This window comes from Xenopus laevis, chromosome 6L (genome assembly GCF_017654675.1).
Source record: "Xenopus laevis strain J_2021 chromosome 6L, Xenopus_laevis_v10.1, whole genome shotgun sequence".
NCBI lineage: Eukaryota > Metazoa > Chordata > Amphibia > Anura > Pipidae > Xenopus > Xenopus laevis.
The window spans coordinates 136501735-136526606 of record NC_054381.1 but is presented as its reverse complement, the minus strand read 5'-3'; the positions used below and the strand labels follow the sequence as shown (position 1 = coordinate 136526606).

At 42.1% G+C, this 24872-nt stretch overlaps 1 protein-coding gene across 3 annotated transcripts in view; it reads right to left on the bottom strand.

The window, feature by feature from the left end:
• slc26a7.L (solute carrier family 26 (anion exchanger), member 7 L homeolog) overlaps window positions 1-22994 on the bottom strand; it is a 61180-nt gene extending 38186 nt beyond the window's left edge. For 2 of the 3 annotated variants that reach the window (XM_041566546.1, XM_041566547.1), the window contains exons 1-4: window positions 22875-22994; window positions 21921-22491; window positions 13512-13622; window positions 9953-10122 (exon numbers count right to left, since the gene is read on the bottom strand). In XM_041566546.1, coding sequence (XP_041422480.1) covers window positions 9953-10122; window positions 13512-13622; window positions 21921-22116 — 477 coding nt within the window. In that variant the 5' untranslated portion in view covers window positions 22117-22491; window positions 22875-22994. The remainder of the gene's footprint in view (window positions 1-9952; window positions 10123-13511; window positions 13623-21920; window positions 22492-22874) is intronic. The other variant, XM_018268126.2, reaches the window with a different exon arrangement.
• Between the last annotated feature and the right edge of the window lie 1878 nt (window positions 22995-24872).

The following is a 24872-nucleotide window of genomic DNA, read 5'->3' as shown; positions in this document are numbered from 1 at the left end:
GCTGTTAACTAGGGATGCACCGAATCCACTTTTTTGGATTCGGCCGAACCCCCGAATCCTTCACGAAGGATTCGGCCGAATACCGAACCGAATCCGAACCCTAATTTGCATATGCAATTAGGGGTGGGAAGGGGAAAACATTTTTTACTTCCTTGTTTTCTGACAAAAAGTCACGCAATTTCCCTCCCCGCCCCTAATTTGCATATGCAAATTAGGATTCGGATTCGGTTCGGCCGGACAGAAGGATTCGGCCGAATCCGAATTCTGCTGAAAAAGGCCGAATCCCGAACCAAATCCTGGATTCGGTGCATCCCTACTGTTAACCCACCACTGTTCGTGCATGCGCACTGGGGACATACTTTAAAAGTCGGGAGGAGGCCCACAGCGAAAAGTCGGGAGGATGGCCCTTTTGGTTGCGGTCCGGTGGGCCCCCAATGCTCCAGTCCAACCCTGTTGATAAGTGTACTTTAAGCAAAGGGTCATAATGGGATATATAAATTATATTAAGAAAATTGCCAGTCTGCTCTCCTATTTCTCGAATATTCTGCCGATGAACCCAGAAAGCAAGTTGACATAACGCTAGTCCATTTATCAAAGCCCTCATGTAAAAAAGAATGCAACGTTTTATTCTGTTTCCGTGTACTGTGCAAAAGGAAATCATATAAGTGTGATGTAATTATTTCATGCACTTTCATTTTTTTACTCTATCCCTGCCAATCGTTTCGTGGAAAAGTATCAGAGGGCTCCTCATCTGAAAACAGTCACCATGGCTCACAATATACACCATTTAAAGTAGGGGAATAACAGAGCCATAACCTTTCTATTGTTTGCCCTTATTTTTTTGGGGGTATAATAATAGTCACTGCTAAAAGTTCAGTTTTTGAATATTTTTGAAATAAGGTCTACAAGGTTAAAATGGAGAGAATTTTTAATTTCATATTATCATCTAGTTTGTCTGAAAACAGACCCCTGTTTATATTGAATAACTGATTTTGAAATGACTCTTGGACATCACCTTTTCCATCTGAATTATTAGTACATTCACTTTTTTTCAGAGTCTGTTGTGACTGTGTCATTAACCAGTGTTTCCTGAACTATTTCAAAGCCCCATCCACATTCACATATTATTTCTTTAACGTTTTCTTGTGAGGTGGAAGATTGGCTTGAGACAGATTCTTGAAATATAATATTTATCTTGATTAATGTTTTCACTTGTTCTTGCTTAGCAGCTTTTAGTTTTATTTTATGTGCACCACTTAAATATTCATGTGAGCTTTTTGACATTTTTAGATTATAGTAATGAATTGGCACTATACTAAATGCTGAATAATAAATTATTTGGACTAACTGAAGATAAATTAGAACAACAAGAGACACTCCTAGATGCTGAATAAAATTATTTGGAATGACTGAAGATGAATTAGAAATTATTCGAACTCACTGACATTGAATTAGAACAACAAGAGACACTAATAGGTGCTCAAAAAAATTATTTAGACTGACTGAAGATGAATAAGAACTACAAGAGACACTCCTAGATGCTGAATAAAATTATTTGGAATGACTGAAGGTGAATTAGAAATTATTCGAACTCACTGACATTGAATTACAACAAGAAACACTCCTAGGTGCTCAAAAAAATGATTTGACTGACTGAACTTCTGGTAGAACAAGGCTCCTAATATATGTAGGCAAAAGAAAAAAATAATAATAACAGAATAAAAAATAACGGAAAAAGTTATCAAGAAGGCACTATAGTCCACCACAATATAAAACTAGCCCTACCTATGTCCAGTCTTATGCCACCAAAAATTCAAGTTGCACAGGTCAGTCAGGACTGTCAAATTATTTAAAAATTCAAAAAATTTCCTGCCCATGCTGCAGACTGTAGACCAGGACAGAGACTGTCTCTCACTGCTGCTGGCTCTAAACTAACTGAGCCAGACCAAAGGAGCGCAAATAATTTTTTCCCCACCCTATCCGGACCTCCCCTTTCCTTTCTTCTTTTCCCTCTCCAGCCCTTCCCTCGGTCTCACTCCCTGGCTTCCAATCATCTTGCTCAAGTTCCCCCTTGTTCCACCTCCACCCTGTGTTTCACTTTGTCCTCCCTCCACTATTGAAGATAAAAGAGACGCCCTGGCCATTGCTTTGCATCATTCCAGGCTGTGGTGCATGATGGCAGTGGGGGCCCATGTAGACTCGGGGTCCCCCTGCATTGCGGGGTCTTAGTTAAGCCACTGAATGAAAGGTGCAGTGTCATGTGCAGTGTCAGTGTCATGTGAACCCAGGTGTTCTGTGTTTCTTGGACTAAACTTTTTGTGCCATTGCCAAATGTTCTCTTAAGCTGGCCATAGATGTAAAGATTTTTAAAAGATCCAATCGTTATCGTGAGACCACTATTATCTCGAAATGTACGATGTGTCCATCAACTAAAAACACCATTTCAGGCGATATTGCCAGCAACACTGAAGAGTAGCTGCCTGCTTGTCCCCGCAAACATAGATAGATTGCACTGGGGCAGATAAAGGTTTTTTTAACCTGGCCAATCAATGTTCTGACAGATGTCGGACGAAAAATCATAAGATGTACGATCGTTCGAATTACAATTTGACGGACTGCATTGAAATCGGTCATTCACCAAAGAAGAATCGTCGCGTCTATGGGGACTTTAAGTTAGATCTACACAGCATTGGGATTAAATACTCTCAACCATTTAAATCTAAATAGAAGAGAGGGAGAAACCAAAGATCCAATTAGCGGCACTCAATTCAGTAATTAACAACCTTAAACATTTTTTTAGCACTATTTAAATTTGCTATGGTGGTCTAAGGTGAACTTGATCCTGCAAACACACCATCAATTATTTTTTACATTTTAGTTGTCAAATACCTTGTGGGTCATGGAGTCTGGATGCACCAACCCTAAAACCCTATGCAGGCAAAAAACATCAAATATAATAATGATAGGGAAGGTGCTCACAGAATCCAAAGGTCAAAAATAAAAATAAACTGTATTTAGCAAAATGTTCTATACAAAAGCCTAACGCATTTCATGCTCAATGTTCTAGTCACAGACTTATTACTGAATGGCAGTGTAATATGTTGGCGCTATATAAATACGTGTTAATAATAATAATAACATTTCAGATAAGACCAGCACTCCTTAATTCATTGGCCAGGTGCTATTGTATATGGTACAGGGTTTCTGCATTTAGCTAACGTTCTGCTCTTTGTTGAAGAAGGCACATGTCTAAACTCTGCAGAAAATGATAAAATATTTGTTTTGCAACAATGAAGTCTAGTGAGCACTGGTTTAAACTTTCATCTTTGGAAGAACATTTTAAAAGGTATGTATTTCGGGATTGGTGAGATAGATCCAAGCTTTGCATTTCGCTGGAGAATCTTTGGCTGAAAGTTTTTGGGTTGAATCACAATAAAATGTTCTTACCAGAGAGGCAATATTCTGCTGTTTTACAACAAGCCCGTACAGGCCCAGATGCTTTTTAATATGAACCTCCTTCTTCCTTTCATTTATCTTTTAATAAAAATGGCATTGAGTCCACAATAGCATATTCATACATTCTCTTGCACTTAAAGGAAGTCCAGCCTTAATAGCTAAGCACAGCTTTATATTCTTCTTGTACGGATTAAACAGAAATACTGCCCATAACCATTTAAATTAAACACAATCAGTGCAGCCTTCTAATGCTTTCAAATGATGATCTATTTATATTTAAATCTATTGTTGTGCCAGACCTTCTAGGATACAATCATTTAGCTGCCACTGAGCAGAGGTACCCCCACTGGCTCACAGTGATTTTTTTTTTCTGTTTTCTGTTGAGTTGTTTATTCACTGCTAATATAATGAATTTTGTACAACAGGGGCCACCTGCTGGTCAGTTCCTCTGATTGTATGATTAGAGACATACTAAAGGGCGTCATTTCGTTACTTCGCCGATGTACTAACGGGCGCTGGTGTAACTTTGCTAGTGAAGGAGATAGACTCTAGCGCTACTTCGCACTCTTACGCCAGGAGAAGTTTCGCTCTGGCGAAGGAGCGTTACTTCGCAAATTCACTAAGATGCCCATTTTACTGAATGTTACCTGTTCCACCAGACTTGCCTTCGCCAGCTCAGACCAGGCGAAGTGCAATGGAATGTATAGGGCTTCTTCAGTTTTTAGCTGAAAAATTTTCTAAGTCCCAAAAAAACACTGGCGTATTTTGCTTTTTTCAGGGTGATAGTCTGCAAAACATCGTGAATTTTTTGTTGGGTACCCGGAATCCCCCATACATAAACTATACACTGGGCTCATGTGTAGGGCAATATAACAACTTTATTTTATTTTATTAAGGTTCCCTGGGCTTGTGTAATGTAATGTATTTGCTGCAACATATACGTCCATTCAACTTTAACTTCCCGCCGTATGCAAATTAGCCAACGATATCGCAACTTCGCTTCAATTGGCGCAGTAACGCTAGCGCAACTTTGCCAGAGTTCGGCGCCCTTGGACGTAACTTCGGATTTTAGTGAATTAGCGTTGTCCTGGTGAATCTACGCCTGGCGATGTGAGAGAAGCCGTCACTGGTGAATTTTCGGATGTTAGTGAATTTGCCCCATATACTGTATATGCTCAGAAGGAAAACAGCAAACTGTTCTGATGTTGCTCTGCTCAGGAAAGATCCAAGATCTTAGTTGAAGATTCTGCATTATTTATAAAAAGTATGATAATATTTTAAAAAATCTCAATGGCTATTAGGGTGTTGCTTCAGACAACTGTAAAAAGATGGCTGTATATGCTACAAATGAAATTTTCTATTTTCTATTTCCACATGTAAAGCATGGATCTGGACCCAAAATGTGGCCCCTATACCATACTGGGTGGGCCTTCCCGATCCTCTTTAATAATGGGATTCTTCTAATAATAGAAAATAGCAAATAATTTAAGTGCACAAGTGGTTTTTAAACCAAAGTTAATTGGTGGGCCAGTTTTATGTGCAATAGCCAAAAAAAAAAACTAATGTGTGAAACACATGACAATGTAAATATAGTGTCAATTTCATATATAATGATCCCAGTACAGCTGATTGTATTAATACAATCCAATTTTATGTATATTAGCCCAAAACACAAGAAAAGTTAAATCCAGTGCCAGTTCTATGTATTATACCCCATATTACATTGCAGGATAAAGACAAAGCCAATTTAATGTATAATTTGACCGGCACACAGGACTCTTGCAATGCCGGGATCTCCCCTGCATTTATTCCGTTATACAACGTTTTGGCTGACTATGCACCAGACTGTACATGTGAAGGAGCCTGGGTGTGCGGTTGCCTTCTTGCATTAGTGCAGTTACTTGTATAATACCCCAGAATACATTGCAGGATAAATACAATATCAATTGTATGTATAATACCCCCAAAACACATCACAGGATAAATGCAATACCAATTTTATGTATAATACCCCCAAAACACATCACAAGATAAATGCAATACCAATTTTATGTATAATATCCCCAAAACACATCACAGGATAAATGCAATGCAAAATGTATGCATAATACCTCATTCCTATTTTCTGTAGCAATTGTATTAGAGTTGGTTTAGGACAGGTTAAACTCCCCGATCTGCCCAAGATATTTATGAAGTGAGAACGTTCTCATTTGCGGCTATCATTATACAAGTGCCTGGGGGAACGCGCTCACATTCACTTAGCATCATATTTCTGTTTTCCGACCTTGAAAATATCACAAGTCTAAAGCCTGACAAATTCCTAAAACAAGTAAAAAAAAAAGGTTCACATGCAAGAGAAAAAAACTACTATCTGCAATAGCTTCAAGCACCTTAAGTTACACCCTGTTATATCTGTGACTCCTCTGTGTCCTTTGTCTCTAATCTTATCACAGCTACAGCCTTATATAAACTTTGCACTTTTCAAAGTCTCAGTATAAAGAGGTATCTGTAACTGTAATGAAACTGCTCTCATATGTGTAATCATACTTTCCACTTTCTTCTTGCAATCATTTTCTTTTTATTTGGTCTTAAAAATGCCTCTTGAACCATAAACTGCTCTTCACCTTAACATTGCATTCGTGGCCCTATTCACTAAACGATACTTTAGTCTGGCCAAAGTCATTTATTAAATACAGAGGTGTAAAATAACAGATTGGGGGTAGGAGGAACAACTTTTACAAGACCTACACCGCAAAATGCACCTGTTAGTCCCAGGAAGAGTATATAGTTTATTACATCTCAAGCCAGACAAGCCCATCAAACATGATTTTACCTAGGCTTTGCAAGACTTTGGGTTTGCCAGCTCTGGCATTAAAAATGCTTATGTTCAAGGGAGAAGGGTGACATTTTTGTTTGGGGAGACTACCAATAAAATATGTTTTTGAAATGAGATCACTTGTATTTATTTTTATAACTGTGTTGGAGGCATTTCTCCTAATGTAACTCCAGAAGCATGCCAAAGGCATAACCATGAGTATGTCCTATATGATTCAGGACTATCTGACCCATGGCTCTTCAGCTGTTCTTACAACTCACAGGTAGCTGCTGGCCAATGTAGATCAACAAACAAAAGACATCAGGTTGGGCAACATGGATATATAGAGTTACTGTCACAATCTACGGCTGCTGTCTCATCTTGCCCTGGTATATCACTCTTGCTATGGGGCCCTGAGCAGCCCCTTAATGGTAATGGCCGAGGGGAAGATTTGTCACCGGCGATAAATTGGCACTTCTTTGGACAACAACTATCCCAAAAATGCTTCTCCGCCAGCAATATTTTCAATCGCCTGTGGAAAAACCTACCCTTTGTTTTTCCAAAGTTGCCTCACAAGGAAACTTCGGGCAACATTGTGACGCGTAGGCTCAAAGTTTGGCCAAAGTATTGTACTAACACCTGATTTTTTGTAATAATTATTTTTAAAGCCAAATCGCGGACTGGCAATTTTTCACTTTCTCTTTGCGTACAAATATTAGCTTTTTATCGTTTATAGCAGTTGGTCAACTCCAGAATGTGGGTTAGACTAGGCGCTGACACAAGGATGTTTATAGCAGCTAGTCAACGCCACAGTGTGGGTTCGTTTTTTTACTGTGTATCGTGACATGTTGGGTTTACCACCAGCGAATTCAAATATTGCCTGGTGGAGAAGCATTTGGGAAGAGTTGTCGCCATAGTACCACCAATATATCACGGACAACAAATCTCCCTGTCAGCCATTAATCAGGAGTGCCCATACTTTACTAATGCGGGGTCTACTTTAAGTGATGTTGTCCAATTATGATCTACATCCATAAACGCACCTTTAGCATTCTATTCCATGGAAAATATTACTTAAATATTATATTGATTTATGAGAGAATATATATTGTTTATATTTAATCAACTTTTTCTTATGTAACCTTAACATAAATATCTGAATGAAAAGCATAAAACAGGAGGGTGATTTAGATAAGCTTTTTGTTTAGACAAGCAGTGTCTTGAGATCTACTGATCACCACCTAAAGGTCTACTGGGAGATCCAGATCTACCTTTTGGGCACCCCTGTAAGGGCCTTAAGTGCAGCACCTCAGAATGCCCTGTGTGTCATCACTACACTTGTCTAGCCTACTCTTACAAGACAAAAACTTGGCAGGTAATCTATGCTACAATCTATGAAGGAGCCCCATTTACAATAAGGCTAATGGCACATGAGGCATAGTCACAGCTTCTCTCCGCCTAAATTTTCTGTGCCAAACTGTGCTAAGCCACCCGTCAAGTCTGTGCACCAAAAGGCATGGAGTTTCCTTTGTGCAGACACATGGAGCAAATATCGGCACAGAAACACAAAATGCATTTTTGAGCAGATATCTGCTTCTGCTCCATGTGTCTGCACATATTATAGCCCCTAGCAGACAAACACGGCCAGGGGCGATCGTGGCCCCTCCGCCGCCTGAGGCAGCAGCAGTTGCTGCTGCCCCCTCCCCCGGAAATTCGCTCTTAAAGTACCAGAAGCAGCATTTTTGCTGCCCCTGGTACCTAGTGGGGCGCTGCCGCCTGAGGAGACAGCCTCAACTTGCCTCACTGGCGAAGCACCCCTGAACACGGCAATATTTAGGAGCATTGCAAGCCTTTGATGAGGTACTAACATAGGATGCTACATGTTCCTAACTTCATACTGACTTACAGTGTTAATCAAGTTCACTGGACTTTCAGCCCTTTGAACCAAAAGTGTCTGTCATTTTGTTTGGGAATGTCAGAATGATCATAACTTACTGGCATCATATGGATTTGCTTTTCCTCTACTGTTACCAAACAAACTCGTGCAGTATTTTATAGTCACATACTTTCCAATACAAAAACTTTCTGTTTTACTGTTCCTGCCACTTTAAGTAGAGTTTTCAGTCTATACATTCATATTTATATATATACAGTTACGCATATGAGCATTGCCACTGTGTGTACCTACTAAAGAGTGCTGCACTGAGGTCTAATCTTTAACAAACACCGCCATGAGCTTATAAATTCCTCTGTAACAATACTGCACACATCTTAAAACTTGAAAAAAAAAAGATCTTACGCCGCCGAAATGGAAAAAAAAGAAAAAAAGAATGCATAAGTGAACATTTTCATATGAAACTCATAACAAATGTTAATTTGGATAATATGCTTCATAAAAATTCCAAGAAGAAACAGTGTTTGGTCATAAAATTCTGTTTGCTTTAGAAGCATTCGAGTAATGACTCCAAAAAATGACCCCGTTGACTTTGGAATCCCCTAAAAGAGCCATTTTAAGGCTGCTGTGACAAAATCGGGTGCTTTGATGTCATGTTTTACTGTTGCTTAAGGGCAGAGACAAACTCTCAGATTCTGGGAGATTAGTCGCCCAGATATAAATCTCCTCTTCTTCGGGGCGACTAATCTCCCCAAACTGCCTCCTGCCGGCTACAATGTAAATCACCGGATGGCAATTCGTAGCACTTCTTTTTCCAACGTCGCTGAAGTTGCCTCACGAGGAAAGTTGCAGGTTAAAAATGTATATTTTTCAAACACTCTTCCTTCTTAGGTTAGTACAGGTATGGGATCCATTATCAGGAAACTCATTATCCAGAAAGTTCCAAATAACGAAAAGGGCGTCTCCCATAGGCTCCATTATTATCAAATAATCCAGTTTTTTTTACATGATTTCCTTTTTCTCTGTAATAATAAACCTTGTACTTGATCCCAACTAAGATATAATTAATCCTTATTGGAAGCAAAACCAGCCTATTGGGTTTATTTAATGTTTACATTAATTTTTAGTCACTTAAGACATGAAGATCCAAATTACGGAAAGACCCCTTATCCAGGAAATCCCCTGGCCCCAAGCATTCTGTATAACAGACCCCATACCTGTACCTTGTACTTGATCCAAATTAAGATATAATGGGGTGAATGCAATTAAAAGTCGCAGGCGTTATTGAGCACTGCTCGCAATGTAAAATCAGTCGCTGGCGAATATTACATTGCGCATTTTCTCTAAGCAAAGGTTTGAGTTTCATTAAATATTTTGACGCTAAAAAGACTTTTAATTACATACGCTGCAAAAACATTTGTTTGCAAAGTTTGCAATGAAGTCGTTGAGATCTTTCATCAGTCAAAAAGGACGCAAACATGGTCGCTAATGTTCGCAAGCGTCTTTTCGCAGGTTTTTTGCGCTAGCGAAACATGACATTCCCCCAATGAATCTTTATTGAAGGCAAAACAATCCTAATGGGTTTAACTAATATCTAAATATTTTCCAGTAGACTTAAGGCATGAAATGCAAACAGTCCCCTTATCTGGAAAACCTCAGGTACTGAGCATTCTGGAGAACAGGTCCCATACCTGTATAATCAGGTGAATGACGTTACATAAAAGAGGCAAGTGTGATTTAACAAGAGAATATAATGTGCATACACACATATGATACAGGGTACCTACTTGAATGATTCCGCCTAGAAAGGTAACAGACGCAGCAACGCCAATTCTTTGCATCTCATAATCCGATAAGCCCAGAGGACCCAATGAAGAGTTGCTGACATTTCCGCTGTACGGAGGGACCAGCCGTTCAACTGCACTGGCCGATATCAGGGACGTGATGGCAAATGTTCCTACAGACCAAACACAAAGGGGCAAATAAGTACGGTACTCACAATTGACATATGCTGGCAGACTGGCAAGGCATGAATAGGAGCATTTATACATAAATATATATTATAAAGGCCCTGCAGTCTCTTTGCTGTAATGTCTACAAACTGTCATGTCCTGCTAATCCCTACAGCTCTGAAGTATGCAGACTGACTGACTGACTGACTGACTTACTGACTGTATGCATATCCACATGGATCCTCTCCAGCTACACTCTTCTACGGAACCTACTGATTCTATCAGGCAAAGTCACTAAGATTCGTAGTTGCACCAGCGTCCGCTTCGCCGCACTTCGCCAGGCGTATTCATGCCAGAGCTACGCAAATTCACTAAAATCCGAAGGTGCGCTCAGGGGAAGCGTAAGGTTGCGAAGTTGCGCTAGCGTTAATTCGCCAAGCAAATTTTACGCAAAGTTATGCTAGCGATGGTTAATTTGCATACGGCGCCAAATTGAAGTTACAATGGAGGTATATGTAGCATCACTACACAAGCCTGGGAAACCTTCAAAACAGCACATAACATTTTTATTTTGCCCTACACATGTGCCCACTGTATAGTTAAGGTGCCATGAGTTAGGAAATGTAGGGGGGAAGGAGGGGAGCCCCAAAAAATGTTTCGATCTTTTTCAGCATATCACCCATAAAAAAAGAAAAATCGCCAGCGTTTTTTTCGGACTTAGAAAAATTTTTAACTTTTTTTGAAGCAATCCCTATCTACTCTATTGCACTTCGCCTGGTCTGAGGTGGCGAAGGAAGTCTGGCGTAAAAGGTAGCGTTCAGAAAAATTTGCGCGGCAGTGAATTTGCGTAGTTACGTCCATTGCGCAAATTCGCCAGGCGTAAGGGTGCGAAGTAACACTAGCGAATTTACGCCAGTGTCCGTTAGTGAATCAGCGAATTAACAAAAACGCTAGTGTTAGTCGCTTCCTCCTTTAGTGAATTTGCCCCTATGTATCTCATAGTCCTCCCCCACTACACTTCATGTTTGGCTCCAAGAAAAGAGGACTTATAAATATTACATTATTATCAACATACCATCATTCTGTTGATCACTAGGGGTTTTCCTTAGAGAGGTTGTTCACCTTTGAGTTAACTTTTAGTATGATATAGAGAGTGATACTCTGGAACAATTTGCAATTGGTTTTCATTTTTTATTATTATTATAGTGCTCTCTGGTTAGCAATCTCAGTAATCTGGTTGCTAGGGTCCGAAGTACCCTAGTGACCATACATTGCTTTGAATAAGAGACTGTGATATGAATAGGAGAGGACCCAACTAGAAATATGAGTAATAAAAAATAGCAATAACAATAAGTTTGTAGCTTTACAGATTTACACTTTTTTAGATGGGGTCAGCGACCGCTGTTTGAAAGCTGGAAAGAGTCAGAAGAAAAAGGAAAAGAGTTATAAAATAAACTATAAAATAAAAATAATGAAGACAAGTTGAAAAGTTGCTTAGAATTCACCATTCTATAACACACTAAAAGTTATTGTAAAGGTGAATTTGGTCCCGAGAAGTTAAACCGAGGTTTCTCAACCCAGTGATTTTAGCACTTAACCTGTTCCCCATTCCACCATCACACCTCTCTTGTACCTTCTCTCGACTCCTTTATGTCATTTTGTCTATCATAGATCCCTCCACTTGAGAAATTCTCGACCCACACCCGACCCTAAACCCGAACCCCTCCCAACCCGCACCCAGGCAAGGCCGCCTTTCTCCATCTCTTTATAGACCCGTGCCCGTCCCACAGTGACGTCACAAAAGGATCGGGAGAGAACGTGAGTCTATAAATTTAGGGGCCGGAATCGGGAAACCGGCAGCGATAGGCTACTGGCGGAGAGAGAGAGCAGGAGAAGAGCTCAACCCGGACCCACCCACGACCGGAAGATTTTGGGCGGGAAGGGGCCGGCACGATGAACGAAGATGCTGCCAGTTACTCAATAATTCTGGGGTGTCATAATGCAATCTGCACATTGAATAGAAGAATAGAATAAAAGGCAGATCCAAGCTCCTGTTCCATACCCTTATACAGTAGTGATGTGCAGGTCAGGGTTTTCCTGACCCGCACCCGACCCTAACCCGCCCTGCTCCAGCCTGCACCCACGCTTCCGGGGTCCTTTTATAGACCCGCGCCGTCCCGCCGATGACGTCACAAAAGGGGCGAGCAGACACAAGACTATAAAACCGGAAGCCCGCATTTGAAGGTGCGGGCGGGGAGAGCAGAAAATAGCTCAACCCGCACAAGCCTGCCACCCGCGAGGAGCAGTGCGAGGTTGACCCGAACCCGCCCGACCCACGGCCCGCACATCACTATTATACAGGTATAGGATCCCTTTACAAGAAACATGTTATCCAGAAAGCTCCGAAAAACAAAAGGCAGTCTCCCACAGACTCCATTATAATCAAATCATTTAATTTTTTTTTCTTAATGATTTCCTCTTTCTTGTAAGGTATGGGACCTGTTATCCACAATGCTCAGGACCTGGGGTTTTCTGGATAACGGATCTTTCCGTAATTTGGGTCTTCATGCCTTACGTCTACTAGAAATTAATTTAAACATTAAATAAACCCAATAGGCTGGTTTTGCTTCCAATAAGGATTAATTATATCTTAGTTGGGATCAAGTACAAGCTACTGTTTTATTATTACAGAGAAAAAGGAAATCATTTTTAAAAATTTGGATTATTTGGATAAAATGGAGTCTATGGGAGACAGCCATTCCGTACTTCGGAGCTTTCTGGATATCGGGTTTCCGGATAAGGGATCCTATACCTGTAGTATTGAAATGGTACCTTGTACTTGATCCCAGCTAAGATATAATAAATCCTAACTAGATGGCAAACAATCCTATTGGGTTACATTAATGTTTAAATGATTTTTTTAGTCGACTTCAGCTACAAAGATCCAGATTGTGGAAAGATCCTCTATCCAGAAAATTCTGGATAACAGATCCTACACCTGTACCTGTATGAAACCCTGATCTTATAGGTAATATCTCGGACCAGAGGCAGCGGAGCCAAAAGTGACGTCACAACAAGGAATATTTCGTTTGCAACAAGGAATATTTCTATAGGCGAAGTAGCTTTTTGACTAACGAAGCAGAAGAATATAATGACACTAATCACTCAGCTGCAAAGTAACATGGATATTAGAGTCTTGAGCACATGCTAAACATTAATTTTAGTTGAATGTCAGCTTTAACGCTGTGCATCAGACCTGCTAGAGTGACGCAGCAGCACTATAGAAATTGCTAACTGATTAACAATGTGGCACAGAATATTCTATGTACCTGTTTTTCTGGGATTAGGAAAGGAAAATTGTATATGATACCTGTATCCTGCAGTCAGTACTTACCTGTGACAAGGTGGCGGCCCATGCCAAAAACTGCGTATATTAATGGAGGGAAGAAGGATCCGTATAATCCAAATACTGGGTGGACTGACGACATTACAGCAAATGCAAGTCCTGCAAATAGAGTACAGTCATTATATTCATGAACATGCAATGCTTCCATAGACTGGGAAATACACGCCCGTTATACTGTTGTTATTGTGCAATTACTTTGCCTATCTTTCACCAAACTTTCACCAATATTGTGCAATTACTTTACCAGCCAATCATGAGCAGGAGATGAGGAGAAACAGAGAATCACGGGAATGTTATGCCAGATTTTCACATCAAGTTCAAGCAGTGGAATAAGTCAATATACAGTATTCCATAATGGGGCAAAATGTTTGCTTCTTAAAATGAATATTTTCCCATAGACGTGAAGTTAAAGGGAAAATTCACCTTACAGGAACAGTAACACCAAAAATAAAAGCATTATAGTGGATAGTACCCCCTCTAGTAAAATATAAGGATATTATAAGTTACACGACCATATAAAAACACGAGGCCAAAGGATCTCCAAGGTGACTTCTAGTATCCTCATATTTTGAAACAGTAGGTACTTTATTTATTATAATACACAAGTTTCAGTGAGTCATGTGACAGAAATGACATCACTAATCGCCGATTATTACAGATGACATCACTAAGCACCGTTTATAAGGATAATTTATTGGATATTCATGGCTCTTGTGTATTATAAAGTAATTAATCAATAAATAGTGAATTGGTAGAAGTTATTTATTTGCTTTAGAAAGACTACTATAGTTGTGTATGTAAATAAGCTATTGTGTAGCCATGGGGGCTGCCATTCAAGCTAAAAAAAGGAGAAAAGACACAGGCTACTTAGCAGATAACAGATAAGCTCTATAATAGAATAGAATGGGATTCTACAGAGTGCATCTGGTATCTGCTATGTAACCTGTGCTTGAATGGCTGCCCCCATGGCTACACTGCAGCTTCTTTATATAAACTGTAGTAGTGTTTATGAAGCAAACACACCACTTGTACCAGTGCAGGGCAACAGTACATAATATTTTAGTTACTTTAAAATGCTTTCAATTTTTTTGTGTTACTATTCCTTTAATAAGACAAGTGGGGCTCATTTATAAACGGTGGGCACCTGGGCAATATCCCATAGCAACCAATCAGTAATTCGCTTTTTTCAAACAGCTGCAGGTTGAGCACTGAAAGCTATCCTCTGATTGGTTACCATGGGTTACTGCCCAGGTGCAAATTTGCCCACTGTTAATAAATAAACCCCTTGTCATGAAATAGATTACAAATAGGAACATTATTATTATTATTATTATTATCATTATTTTTAGAGCGCCAACATATTGCGCAGCACTGTGTCTCATTTACTCTTTATCAATAATAACGGGACATTTACCCCTACCCCCCCTGTAAGGATCTGTTGATGGTATATTATAGATTTCTTGTATGTTATACAGTAACGTATTGTAAGGAACTTGTCATTCGTCTTTATTATTTATTTTGTATCTTTCTAGAATTCTCAGCCCAGCGGCCTGTCTCAGACACTGGCCCTGGCAACCAAAAATGCATTGACTCTGAGGTTTTGATTTTATTGTGATTCCTATTTTGTACTGCTTATCTTTCTTTTACGCCCGCTCTTGCCTGGTCGCTAGGGTAATTAAGCCCTAGCAACCGGATATCAGTTGAAATTCGACACCTGAGAGCCACAGACAAAAACATATTTAAAAAACAGAAATCTTCAAATAACACTGTCTTCATCATACTAAGAGTTAAAAATAAAATACATCTTTTAATTTAGGCCATATGAGGTCGCAATGTTAAGAATTTTCAGCCATCAAAGATGGAGGCCTGGGTTTGATTCTGGTCAGGGCACTAATATGTGTGGTATTCTCAGTGTTTGGAATAACTGGAGGCCCACCCAGGGATATTTGCAGGCAGCTGTTAAGCTGTTGTTGGTATTTCAGAAGCTTTAATTAATTTTCTACAAATGAGTTCACTTGTAACTGAGAGGGTTACCCAGCAGGGGTCCAGGGCTGACTTTGAAAATGACTTTCTACATTGGTTTCTTAGAAAGTGAAGTGCAGTGGAGCGAGTCTAACAAACTGAGCCCTGGCGTTCCCACATACTCAAAAATCACATGATGGGGATTTTATTGTAACAAATACAGGAGAAATATAAATTAAACCTGAACAAAGCATTGTGCGGGTGGGGGGTTAGTGAACCATTAAATGTAAATGTAGGTTATAATTTATTATAATTTCTGCATACAAGTGCTACCATACTGCTTTTCTTATCTGCAGCATTCTCTATAGACTGCAGTAACTACCGCATCAATACAGCAGCTTATGAAGAAGGGTTCAGAGAGAGCAAGCAGTAAGGCAGCTCCCAGTAATAGGTACAAATATTCAGGACTGAGCCCCCCCCCCTTCCCCCATGAACACAAATTCATAGTGCCAAAAACAATCAGCTAGAACAGTGCTGACCAACTTCTGTGATACCAAGGGACGGAACTTTTCTGCTCTACGTGGTGGAGGGACAATAATGGAGGCCAGTGTTAGCCACTCCCTGTTTTTAAACCACACCCACATTAAACCACACCCATGGCACCACAAGAACTTTAAAGACCATGTCCACATTAATGGTGGTAGTGCACCAAAACCAAATGGATGGTGCTCACTGCAGGGATATCGCTCATCACTCGTACAGTATGTGACAAATTTAAGTCATATTAAAACATACCCTTAAATGTATATGCCTCCTCCTCCCCTGTGGATAACACAGCACCCACCCCCAGCACATAGGGGCAGACAGAGTATGACACACACAGGGAGCATAGGGCAGGCAGAGTATGGCACACACAGGAAGCATAGGGCAGACAGAGTATGACACACACAGGGAGCATAGGGCAGGTTGAGTATGGCACACACAGGGAGCATAGGGCAGGCAGAGTATGACACAAACAGGGAGCATATGGCAGGCAGAGTATGACACACACAGGGAGCATAGGACAGGCAGAGTATGACACAAACAGAGAGCATATGGCAGGCAGAGTATGACACACACAGGGAGCATAGGGCAGGCAGAGTATGGCACACACAGGGAACATAGGGCAGGCAGAGTATGACACACACAGGGAGCATAGGGCAGGCAGAGTATGGCACACACAGGGAGCATATGGCAGGCAGAGTATGACACACACAGGGAGCATAGGGCAGGCAGAGTATGGCACACACAGGGAACATAGGGCAGGCAGAGTATGACACACACAGGGAGTATAGGGCAGGCAGAGTATGACACACACAGGGAGCATAGGGCAGGTTGAGTATGACACAACACATAGGGAGCATAGGGCATGAGGTGTGAACAGGTGAGCAATGTGGGCACTTTCAGTCAGGGCCTGTGTTGTGGACAGTACAGGTGTTAGAGATGTTACAGGTGTGAACAATGCAGGGGGATTACAAGTGTAAACAATACAGGATTTTATATCCTGAATTTGAGGTGTGAACAATGCAGGGACCAGTTAATCGCAGTAATGATAGACAAGGTAGGCATTCACAGCAGGCAGACTTTCATGTGGGAGCCAGACAAGGAGAGGTCTTGGGCCACCAGTTGGACAGCACTGAGCTAGAAGGTAGGCAGGTTTTACAAAAGGACTAATGGTTGAACTATTATTATAACAGTTTATGCAACTCTATAATAAGACGTTCTTATAAATAATTCCTTAATTACTGTGCTAACAAGTCAGTCAATTCATTGGGGGCCATACTGGATGTGATAACAATTCCAAGGATCCTACAATGTGCGCTACAGACTTCTGTTGTGTTCAGCACACTTGTCACCATCCCCACTCTGAAGATGCTAGCTGCAATTTGCTGAAAACTATTGAGCACAATGGGGTGCGCGATTGCAGTAGACACAACTCTGCACATGACCCCAATGGTATTTGGGAGGAAAATAGGGCGCTTGTGCACTTCGTCTGGTAAATAAATGCAACGGGGTACAGAAAAATGGCAACAGGTGCCCTGAATTTATGAATCAAAATTTGAAATCTTTGGAAGGAAGTCAGTCCCCCATTTTGGCTGGAGAATGGTCTGCAAATGTAGACAATAAAACACATTCAGTATTGGAGTGGGGTGTTTGGGGCCCACATCCGTGGCCCCCCAGTACCCCCAGTACCTATTACTTGCAATAAGGGGTGGGGAGAATAAAGCCCAATGTCCTGGCTCAGAGCAGGGAGCGGGCCTGGGTCAACTCGGCCAACTGGGTTTTTCCCTTGTGTTCCCACCGGCCAAATCCGACCCTGAGCACACTGCATGACAATAACCCCAAACCATAATAAACTATATGCAGCAAAAGGGAGGTGCAAGAATTATGCCAGATACAGTAAGGCCCCAAAGAGCCCTGATCTCAACATTACCAAGCCAGTCTCGGATAACTTGCACAGACTGAAGCAAAGTAAAACAGACAAAAGTCTGCAGCAGAACCTTCCTAAATTCTCCAGTATGCTTGGAGCAACCAACTGCTTGGGTCCATCTGGTTACTCCAAATATTACTACCAAATATTGTTACACCAAATACAGGTATGGGATCTGCTATCCCAATGTTGGGGACCTGGGGTTTTCCAGATAAGGGTTTTTTCCGTAATTTGGAAATCATAAGAAAATAATAATTTGCCTAAAATCGACTCTATGGCAGATGGCCTAAACTCGTCATTTGGAGCTTTCTGGATAACAGATCACATACCTGTGCTGATTTGGTTCATGATTTTGCCTTCTGTTTACGGAACTTTCTATAAAATGTATTTTTGATTCACAAAATCTATTTGCCGTATTTGGCTTGAAAGCTTTCCTGATTTACAGCATTGTTTCACGAGTGCACAGGGCAGTATACACTAAACACAGACTAATAAAAGTTGAGAAAGGTATGTTTCACCTACTCTATAGACGGCTCTATAACACAGAAATTAAACAAATATTACCTATAAAAAAGTTAATATTGTGCCTTGAATTTTTAATGTTTGTGTCTAAAACAGACTAAATAGGCATGAACTGCTTGCCCCTGTCAGAAGTATTTTATACTTTATTTACATAGTGCCGACATTATATATGATTCATATTGGCTCCTGCACCTGAGGAGCTTACAGTCTAAGAATCCTATCACATTCATGCCGACTTGTTAAATAACCCAGGTCCCTTTACCCAGCACTATCCCAGCATTCTAGGGATGGCTGATAATATTTGCACCCATGCACTTAGAATAATGAAAACAAGACTCTGATTGGTCCCTATCTGTGCAATGGGAAGCCTTCAGGGACACCCACACAAGGGACTGATACATGTTGGGTGCTCGTACTGTGTAATCCCATCAGTTAATATCAATTAAATTATTATAATGAGATTTGGTATGGGACCTGTTATCCAGAATGCTGAGGACCTGGGATTTTCCATGATCTGGATCTTCATACCTTAAGTCTACTAGAAATTAACTTAAACATTAAAACCCAATAGGCTGGTTTTGCTTCCAATAAGGATCAATTATATCTTAGTCAGGATAAAGTACAAGCTACTGTTTTATTATTACAGAGAAAAGGGAAATCATTTTTTAAAATGTTGATTATTTGGATAAAATGGCGCGTATGGGAGACAACCTTTCCGTAATTCATAGCTTTCTGGACAACAGGTTTGCAGATAATGGATCCCATACCTATATTTATTAGGAATTATTAAATTCTCACAATATCCAGAGGTAAACAGAGTGCAGCGGTGTCATAACTGGGTGACTCCAGCTGTTCATTTGCTACAGTTTCAGCCTCGGGCTATCAGGGGATGCTGGGAGCTATGATTTAATAACAGCTGAAATGATGCGGGAGATACAGATCAACATCAGCTACAGGGGTGAAGGCAGTTTGACTTTGTGGCATTCACAATTAATCCCTTACACTACTAGTGAAGCCCATTAGGAATGGTAACAGGACCCTCTTGTCCCTACGCTGAGGATTTAGTATAAACAACATGTGGCTGTTGCTGAAATACAATTGCTGGCACTCTCCCTGACTAAACTTGTAGCGGTGCCAGTGTCAGGGAGCCCCAGGCTGGTAAAGTCCAGAAGGGAATAACACAGCACCCCTGCTGCCTATTGTATGTTGCACCCCTGCTGCCTATTGTATGTTGCACCCCTGCTGCCTATTGTATGTTACACCCCTGCTGCCTAATGTATGTTACACCCCTGCTGCCAATTGTATGTTACACCCCTGCTGCCTATTGTATGTTGCACCCCTGCTGCCTATTGTATGTTGCACCCCTGCTGCCTATTGTATGTTGCACCCCTGCTGCCTATTGTATGTTACACCCCTGCTGCCTATTGTATGTTGCACCCCTGCTGCCTATTGTATGTTACACCCCTGCTGCCTATTGCATGTTGCACCCCTGCTGCCTATTTTATGTTACACCCCTGCTGCCTATTGTATGTTACATCCCTGCTGCCTATTGTATGTTGCACCCCTGCTGCCTATTTATGTTGCACCCCTGTTGCCTATTGTATGTTGCACCCCTGCTGCCTTTTGTATGTTGCACCCCTGCTCCCTATTGTATGTTGCACCCCTGTTGCCTATTGTATGTTGCACCCCTGCTGCCTATTGTATGTTGCACCCCTGCTGCCTATTTTATGTTACACCCCTGCTGCCTATTGTATGTTACACCCCTGCTGCCTATTGTATGTTGCACCCCTGCTGCCTATTGTATGTTGCACCCCTGCTGCCTATTGTGTGTTGCACCCCTGCTGCCTATTGTATGTTGCACCCTTCCTGCCTATTGTATGTTACACCCCTGCAGAGTTTCAAGTGGTTGGAAACAGTACCTTGAGTTACTTGTTGCACTGTCAGTCAATTGCTGGCACTCTCCCTGACTAAACTTGTAGCGGTGCCAGTGTCAGGGAGCCCCAGGCTGGTAAAGTCCAGAAGGGAATAACACAGCACCCCTGCTGCCTATTGTATGTTGCACCCCTGCTGCCTATTGTATGTTGCACCCCTGCTGCCTATTGTATGTTGCACCCCTGCTGCCTATTGTATGTTACACCCCTGCTGCCTAATATATGTTACACCCCTGCTGCCTATTGTATGTTACATCCCTGCTGCCTATTGTATGTTACACCCCTGCTGCCTATTGTATGTTACACCCCTGCTGCCTATTGTATGTTGCACCCCTGCTGCCTATTGTATGTTACATCCCTGCTGCCTATTGTATGTTACATCCCTGCTGCCTATTGTATGTTACACCCCTGCTGCCTATTGTATGTTGCACCCCTGCTGCCTATTGTATGTTACACCCCTGCTGCCTAATGTATGTTACACCCCTGCTGCCTATTGTATGTTACATCCCTGCTGCCTATTGTATGTTACACCCCTGCTGCCTATTGTATGTTACACCCCTGCTGCCTATTGTATGTTGCACCCCTGCTGCCTATTGTATGTTACACCCCTGCTGCCTATTGCATGTTGCACCCCTGCTGCCTATTTTATGTTACACCCCTGCTGCCTATTGTATGTTACACCCCTGCTGCCTATTGTATGTTACACCCCTGCTGCCTATTGTATGTTACATCCCTGCTGCCTATTGTATGTTGCACCCCTGCTGCCTATTTATGTTGCACCCCTGTTGCCTATTGTATGTTGCACCCCTGCTGCCTATTGTATGTTGCACCCCTGCTCCCTATTGTATGTTGCACCCCTGTTGCCTATTGTATGTTGCACCCCTGCTGCCTATTGTATGTTGCACCCCTGCTGCCTATTTTATGTTACACCCCTGCTGCCTATTGTATGTTACACCCCTGCTGCCTATTGTATGTTGCACCCCTGCTGCCTATTTATGTTGCACCCCTGTTGCCTATTGTATGTTGCACCCCTGCTGCCTATTGTATGTTGCACCCCTGCTGCCTATTGTATGTTACACCCCTGCTGCCTATTGTATGTTGCACCCCTGCTGCCTATTGTATGTTACACCCCTGCTGCCTATTGTATGTTACACCCCTGCTGCCTATTGTTTGTTGCACCCATGCTGCCTATTGTATGTTACACCCCTGCTGCCTATTGTTTGTTGCACCCCTGCTGCCTATTGCATGTTACACCCCTGCTGCCTATTGTTTGTTGCACCCCTGCTGCCTATTGTATGTTACACCCCTGCTGCCTATTGTTTGTTGCACCCCTGCTGCCTATTGTATGTTACACCCCTGCTGCCTATTGTATGTTACACCCCTGCTGCCTATTGTATGTTACACCCCTGCTGCCTATTGTTTGTTGCACCCCTGCTGCCTATTGTATGTTACACCCCTGCTGCCTATTGTATGTTGCACCCCTGCAGAGTTTCAAGTGGTTGGACACAGTACCTTGAGTTACTTGTTGCACTGTCAGCATCAGCCCGGAGACTGTGTCTGGAAGCAGACTCTCCCGCACGTTGTACTTGGGGGCCCACTCTAAAATGGGCAATCTTCTGCGGAACCAGAGAGCCACATCTGACAAGCCGATGTTGGAAAGCCGCTCCCACGTGGAAGAAAACCATCTCTGCCTCTTGGATCTGTGCATGTTACTGGTACCAGGAGCCGTAGAAGAAGAAAGGGGAGAGAGTAAATGTGTTGTGGCCACTAAGTAGAGCAGCACAGTCTAGTTTCTCCCAAACTCCTGCATTACTTAGGGAGGCAGCTCATCCAAGTGGAACGTTACAGGGGGAGAGAGGGTAACCTTACATTTCCTGCCCTGGCAACGGGCCCAGTGAGTCTGACTTCAGCCAACTGTACTTCTTTTAATATATGTCCCCTTGCTGAAGTGGGAGGGGCCAGTGATGCAAAAACAAGGGCAGCCCTATGTGTGTGTGTGTGTTACAGTGTTCATGCATGGCAGGCTGCAGGCATGCAAATATCCTCCTTCTTATTCATATTCCTACATCCCGCCTCTCCTTCCCTGTAGAGCAAAGTGGCAAAGTCAACAGCTGGCTTTGCATGTTGGGAAATGTAGTTCTCAAAATCAATAGCCTTGCGCAGCAGCAGAGATGAGAACAGCCAGAGTTGCTCATGTCTGGAGGAAGAAATGTATCTGTCATCTAACTATGAATCTATCCATGTGTCTATCTGTCATATTTCTATCCATGTGTCTCTATCTGTCACTTATTTATCTGTCACCTAATGTACTGGTACAGTTTGTCTTTCTCATTTGTTACAAGCCTTTCAGAAGTCTATAGAGGGATGATGCTGGTAGGAGAAACAAACAGGAAGTGTTCGGTGCAGCCCCCCTCCCCTCCCTCCCTCCCAAAAATATGAAAGAACAATGTGCTGAGTTTCACCTACTCTTTATCTTCTTCCGTACGTGTAGCTGGGAGATGCCATGTTGCTGCAGCAGCCGATCACTGCCCCTGTGTCCCACTCATACCGGCCGGCACATCCTCCAGTCGCTCATCCAGATCAGTGATCGCCTGGCAGCCCGTGTGACGTCATCAGTAGGGAAGCCCCAGGGCTGTCTCTTTATCAGCTCACTGTACAGCTCACGCCTTACTGTATCTGCCCGGGGGTTACATGACATCGCTTATAATATGTATATACTAATACACTTGTCTTCCATTTGTAAGTATTATTATAATATAGAAAATGTAGGTCAATGCACATAAAGACTTGTATATGTTTAATTTGATATCACATCTGTAAGACAATAGCTTGTTGTTGAAACCACTCTGCGTTGCTAAACATTTGTGCTGCTGACTAGGGAGCAAATTCGCTAAACTGCGGAAATTCGCCAGCCACGGCTTTGCTCACATCGCCACACTTCACTAGGGCGAAAATTCGCCAGGACAACGCTAATTCAGTAAAATGCGAAGTTGCATCCAGGGCGCCGAACGATGGCGAAGTTTTGCTAGCGTTAATTCGGCAAGCAAAGTGAAGTTTCGCTAGCGTTAATTCGGCAAGCAAAGTGAAGTTTCGCTAGCGTTAATTCGGCAAGCAAAGTGAAGTTTCGCTAGCGTTAATTCGGCAAGCAAAGTGACGTTTCGCTAGCTTTAATTCGGCAAGCAAAGTGAAGTTTCGCTAGCGTTAATTCGGCAAGCAAAGTGAAGTTTCGCTAGCGTTAATTCGGCAAGCAAAGTGAAGTTTCGCTAGCGTTAATTCGGCAAGCAAAGTGACGTTTCGCTAGCTTTAATTCGGCAAGCAAAGTGAAGTTTCGCTAGCGTTAATTCGGCAAGCAAAGTGACGTTTCGCTAGCGTTAATTCAGCAACAAAGTGAAGTTACGCTAGCTTTGATTCGGCAAGTAAAGTGAAGTTTCGCTAGCGTTAATTCGGCAAGCAATGTGAAGTTACGCTAGCGTTGGCTAATTTGCATGCAGCAGGAAGTAAAATTTTAATGGACGTATATGTTGCAGCAAATACATTACACTACACAAGCCCAGGGAACCTTAATAAAATAAAATAAAGTTGTTATATTGCCCTACACATGAGCCCACTGTATAGTTTATGTACCATATGTAAGGAAATGTAGGGGGGAAGCTAGGTACCCTTAAAAAAATCTACGATCTTTTGCAGCCTATCACCCTAAAAAACTGAAGTCACCAGCTTTTTTTGGGACTTAGAAAAATTTTCAATTTTTTTTAAGGAAAATAGAAAATAGAGTTGTTATTTTGCCCTACACATGTGCTCACTGTATAGTTTAGGTGCCATATGTTAACAAATGTAGGGGGGAAGGAGGGTACCCCCAAAAAAATTTATGATCTTTTTCAGCCTATCACCCTTAAAAAAGGAAAAGACGCCAGCGTTTTTTGGGACTTTTTTTGAAGCAATCCTTATCTACTCTATTGCACTTCGCCTGGTCTGAGGTGGCGAAGGCAAGTCTGGCGCAAGAGATAACGTTCATTAAAATCCACATCTTAGTGAATTTGCGTAGTTACGTCCCTTTGAGTGCAAAGTAGCGCTAGTCTATCTCCTTCGCTAGCGAAGTTACACCAGCGCCCGTTAGTAAATCGGCGAAGTCCCAAAATGACGTCAAACCTGGTGGGCCCGGCCCTTATGAGCCCCCTCCGGCCCAGACCCGGTCCCCGATCAGCTGTAACTAGATCAAAAATATGTGCACCAGCTGCCTAATGTTCGCTCATGCGTGCCGGGCACCCACCGTTTGAGCATGTGCGACGGCTTTTGCACATGTGCGTGGAGGCCCTCGAGGTCCAGAACCTGGTGGGCCCCAAATGCACCAGCCTGACCCTGGTGGCATAACTAGAGTGGGCTAGGAACCCCTGCAAAAAAAAATCTTCAGAGGGGCCCGCCACACTGAGATCCCCAGCATCCCTCCCAACTGCCCGCTCCTCA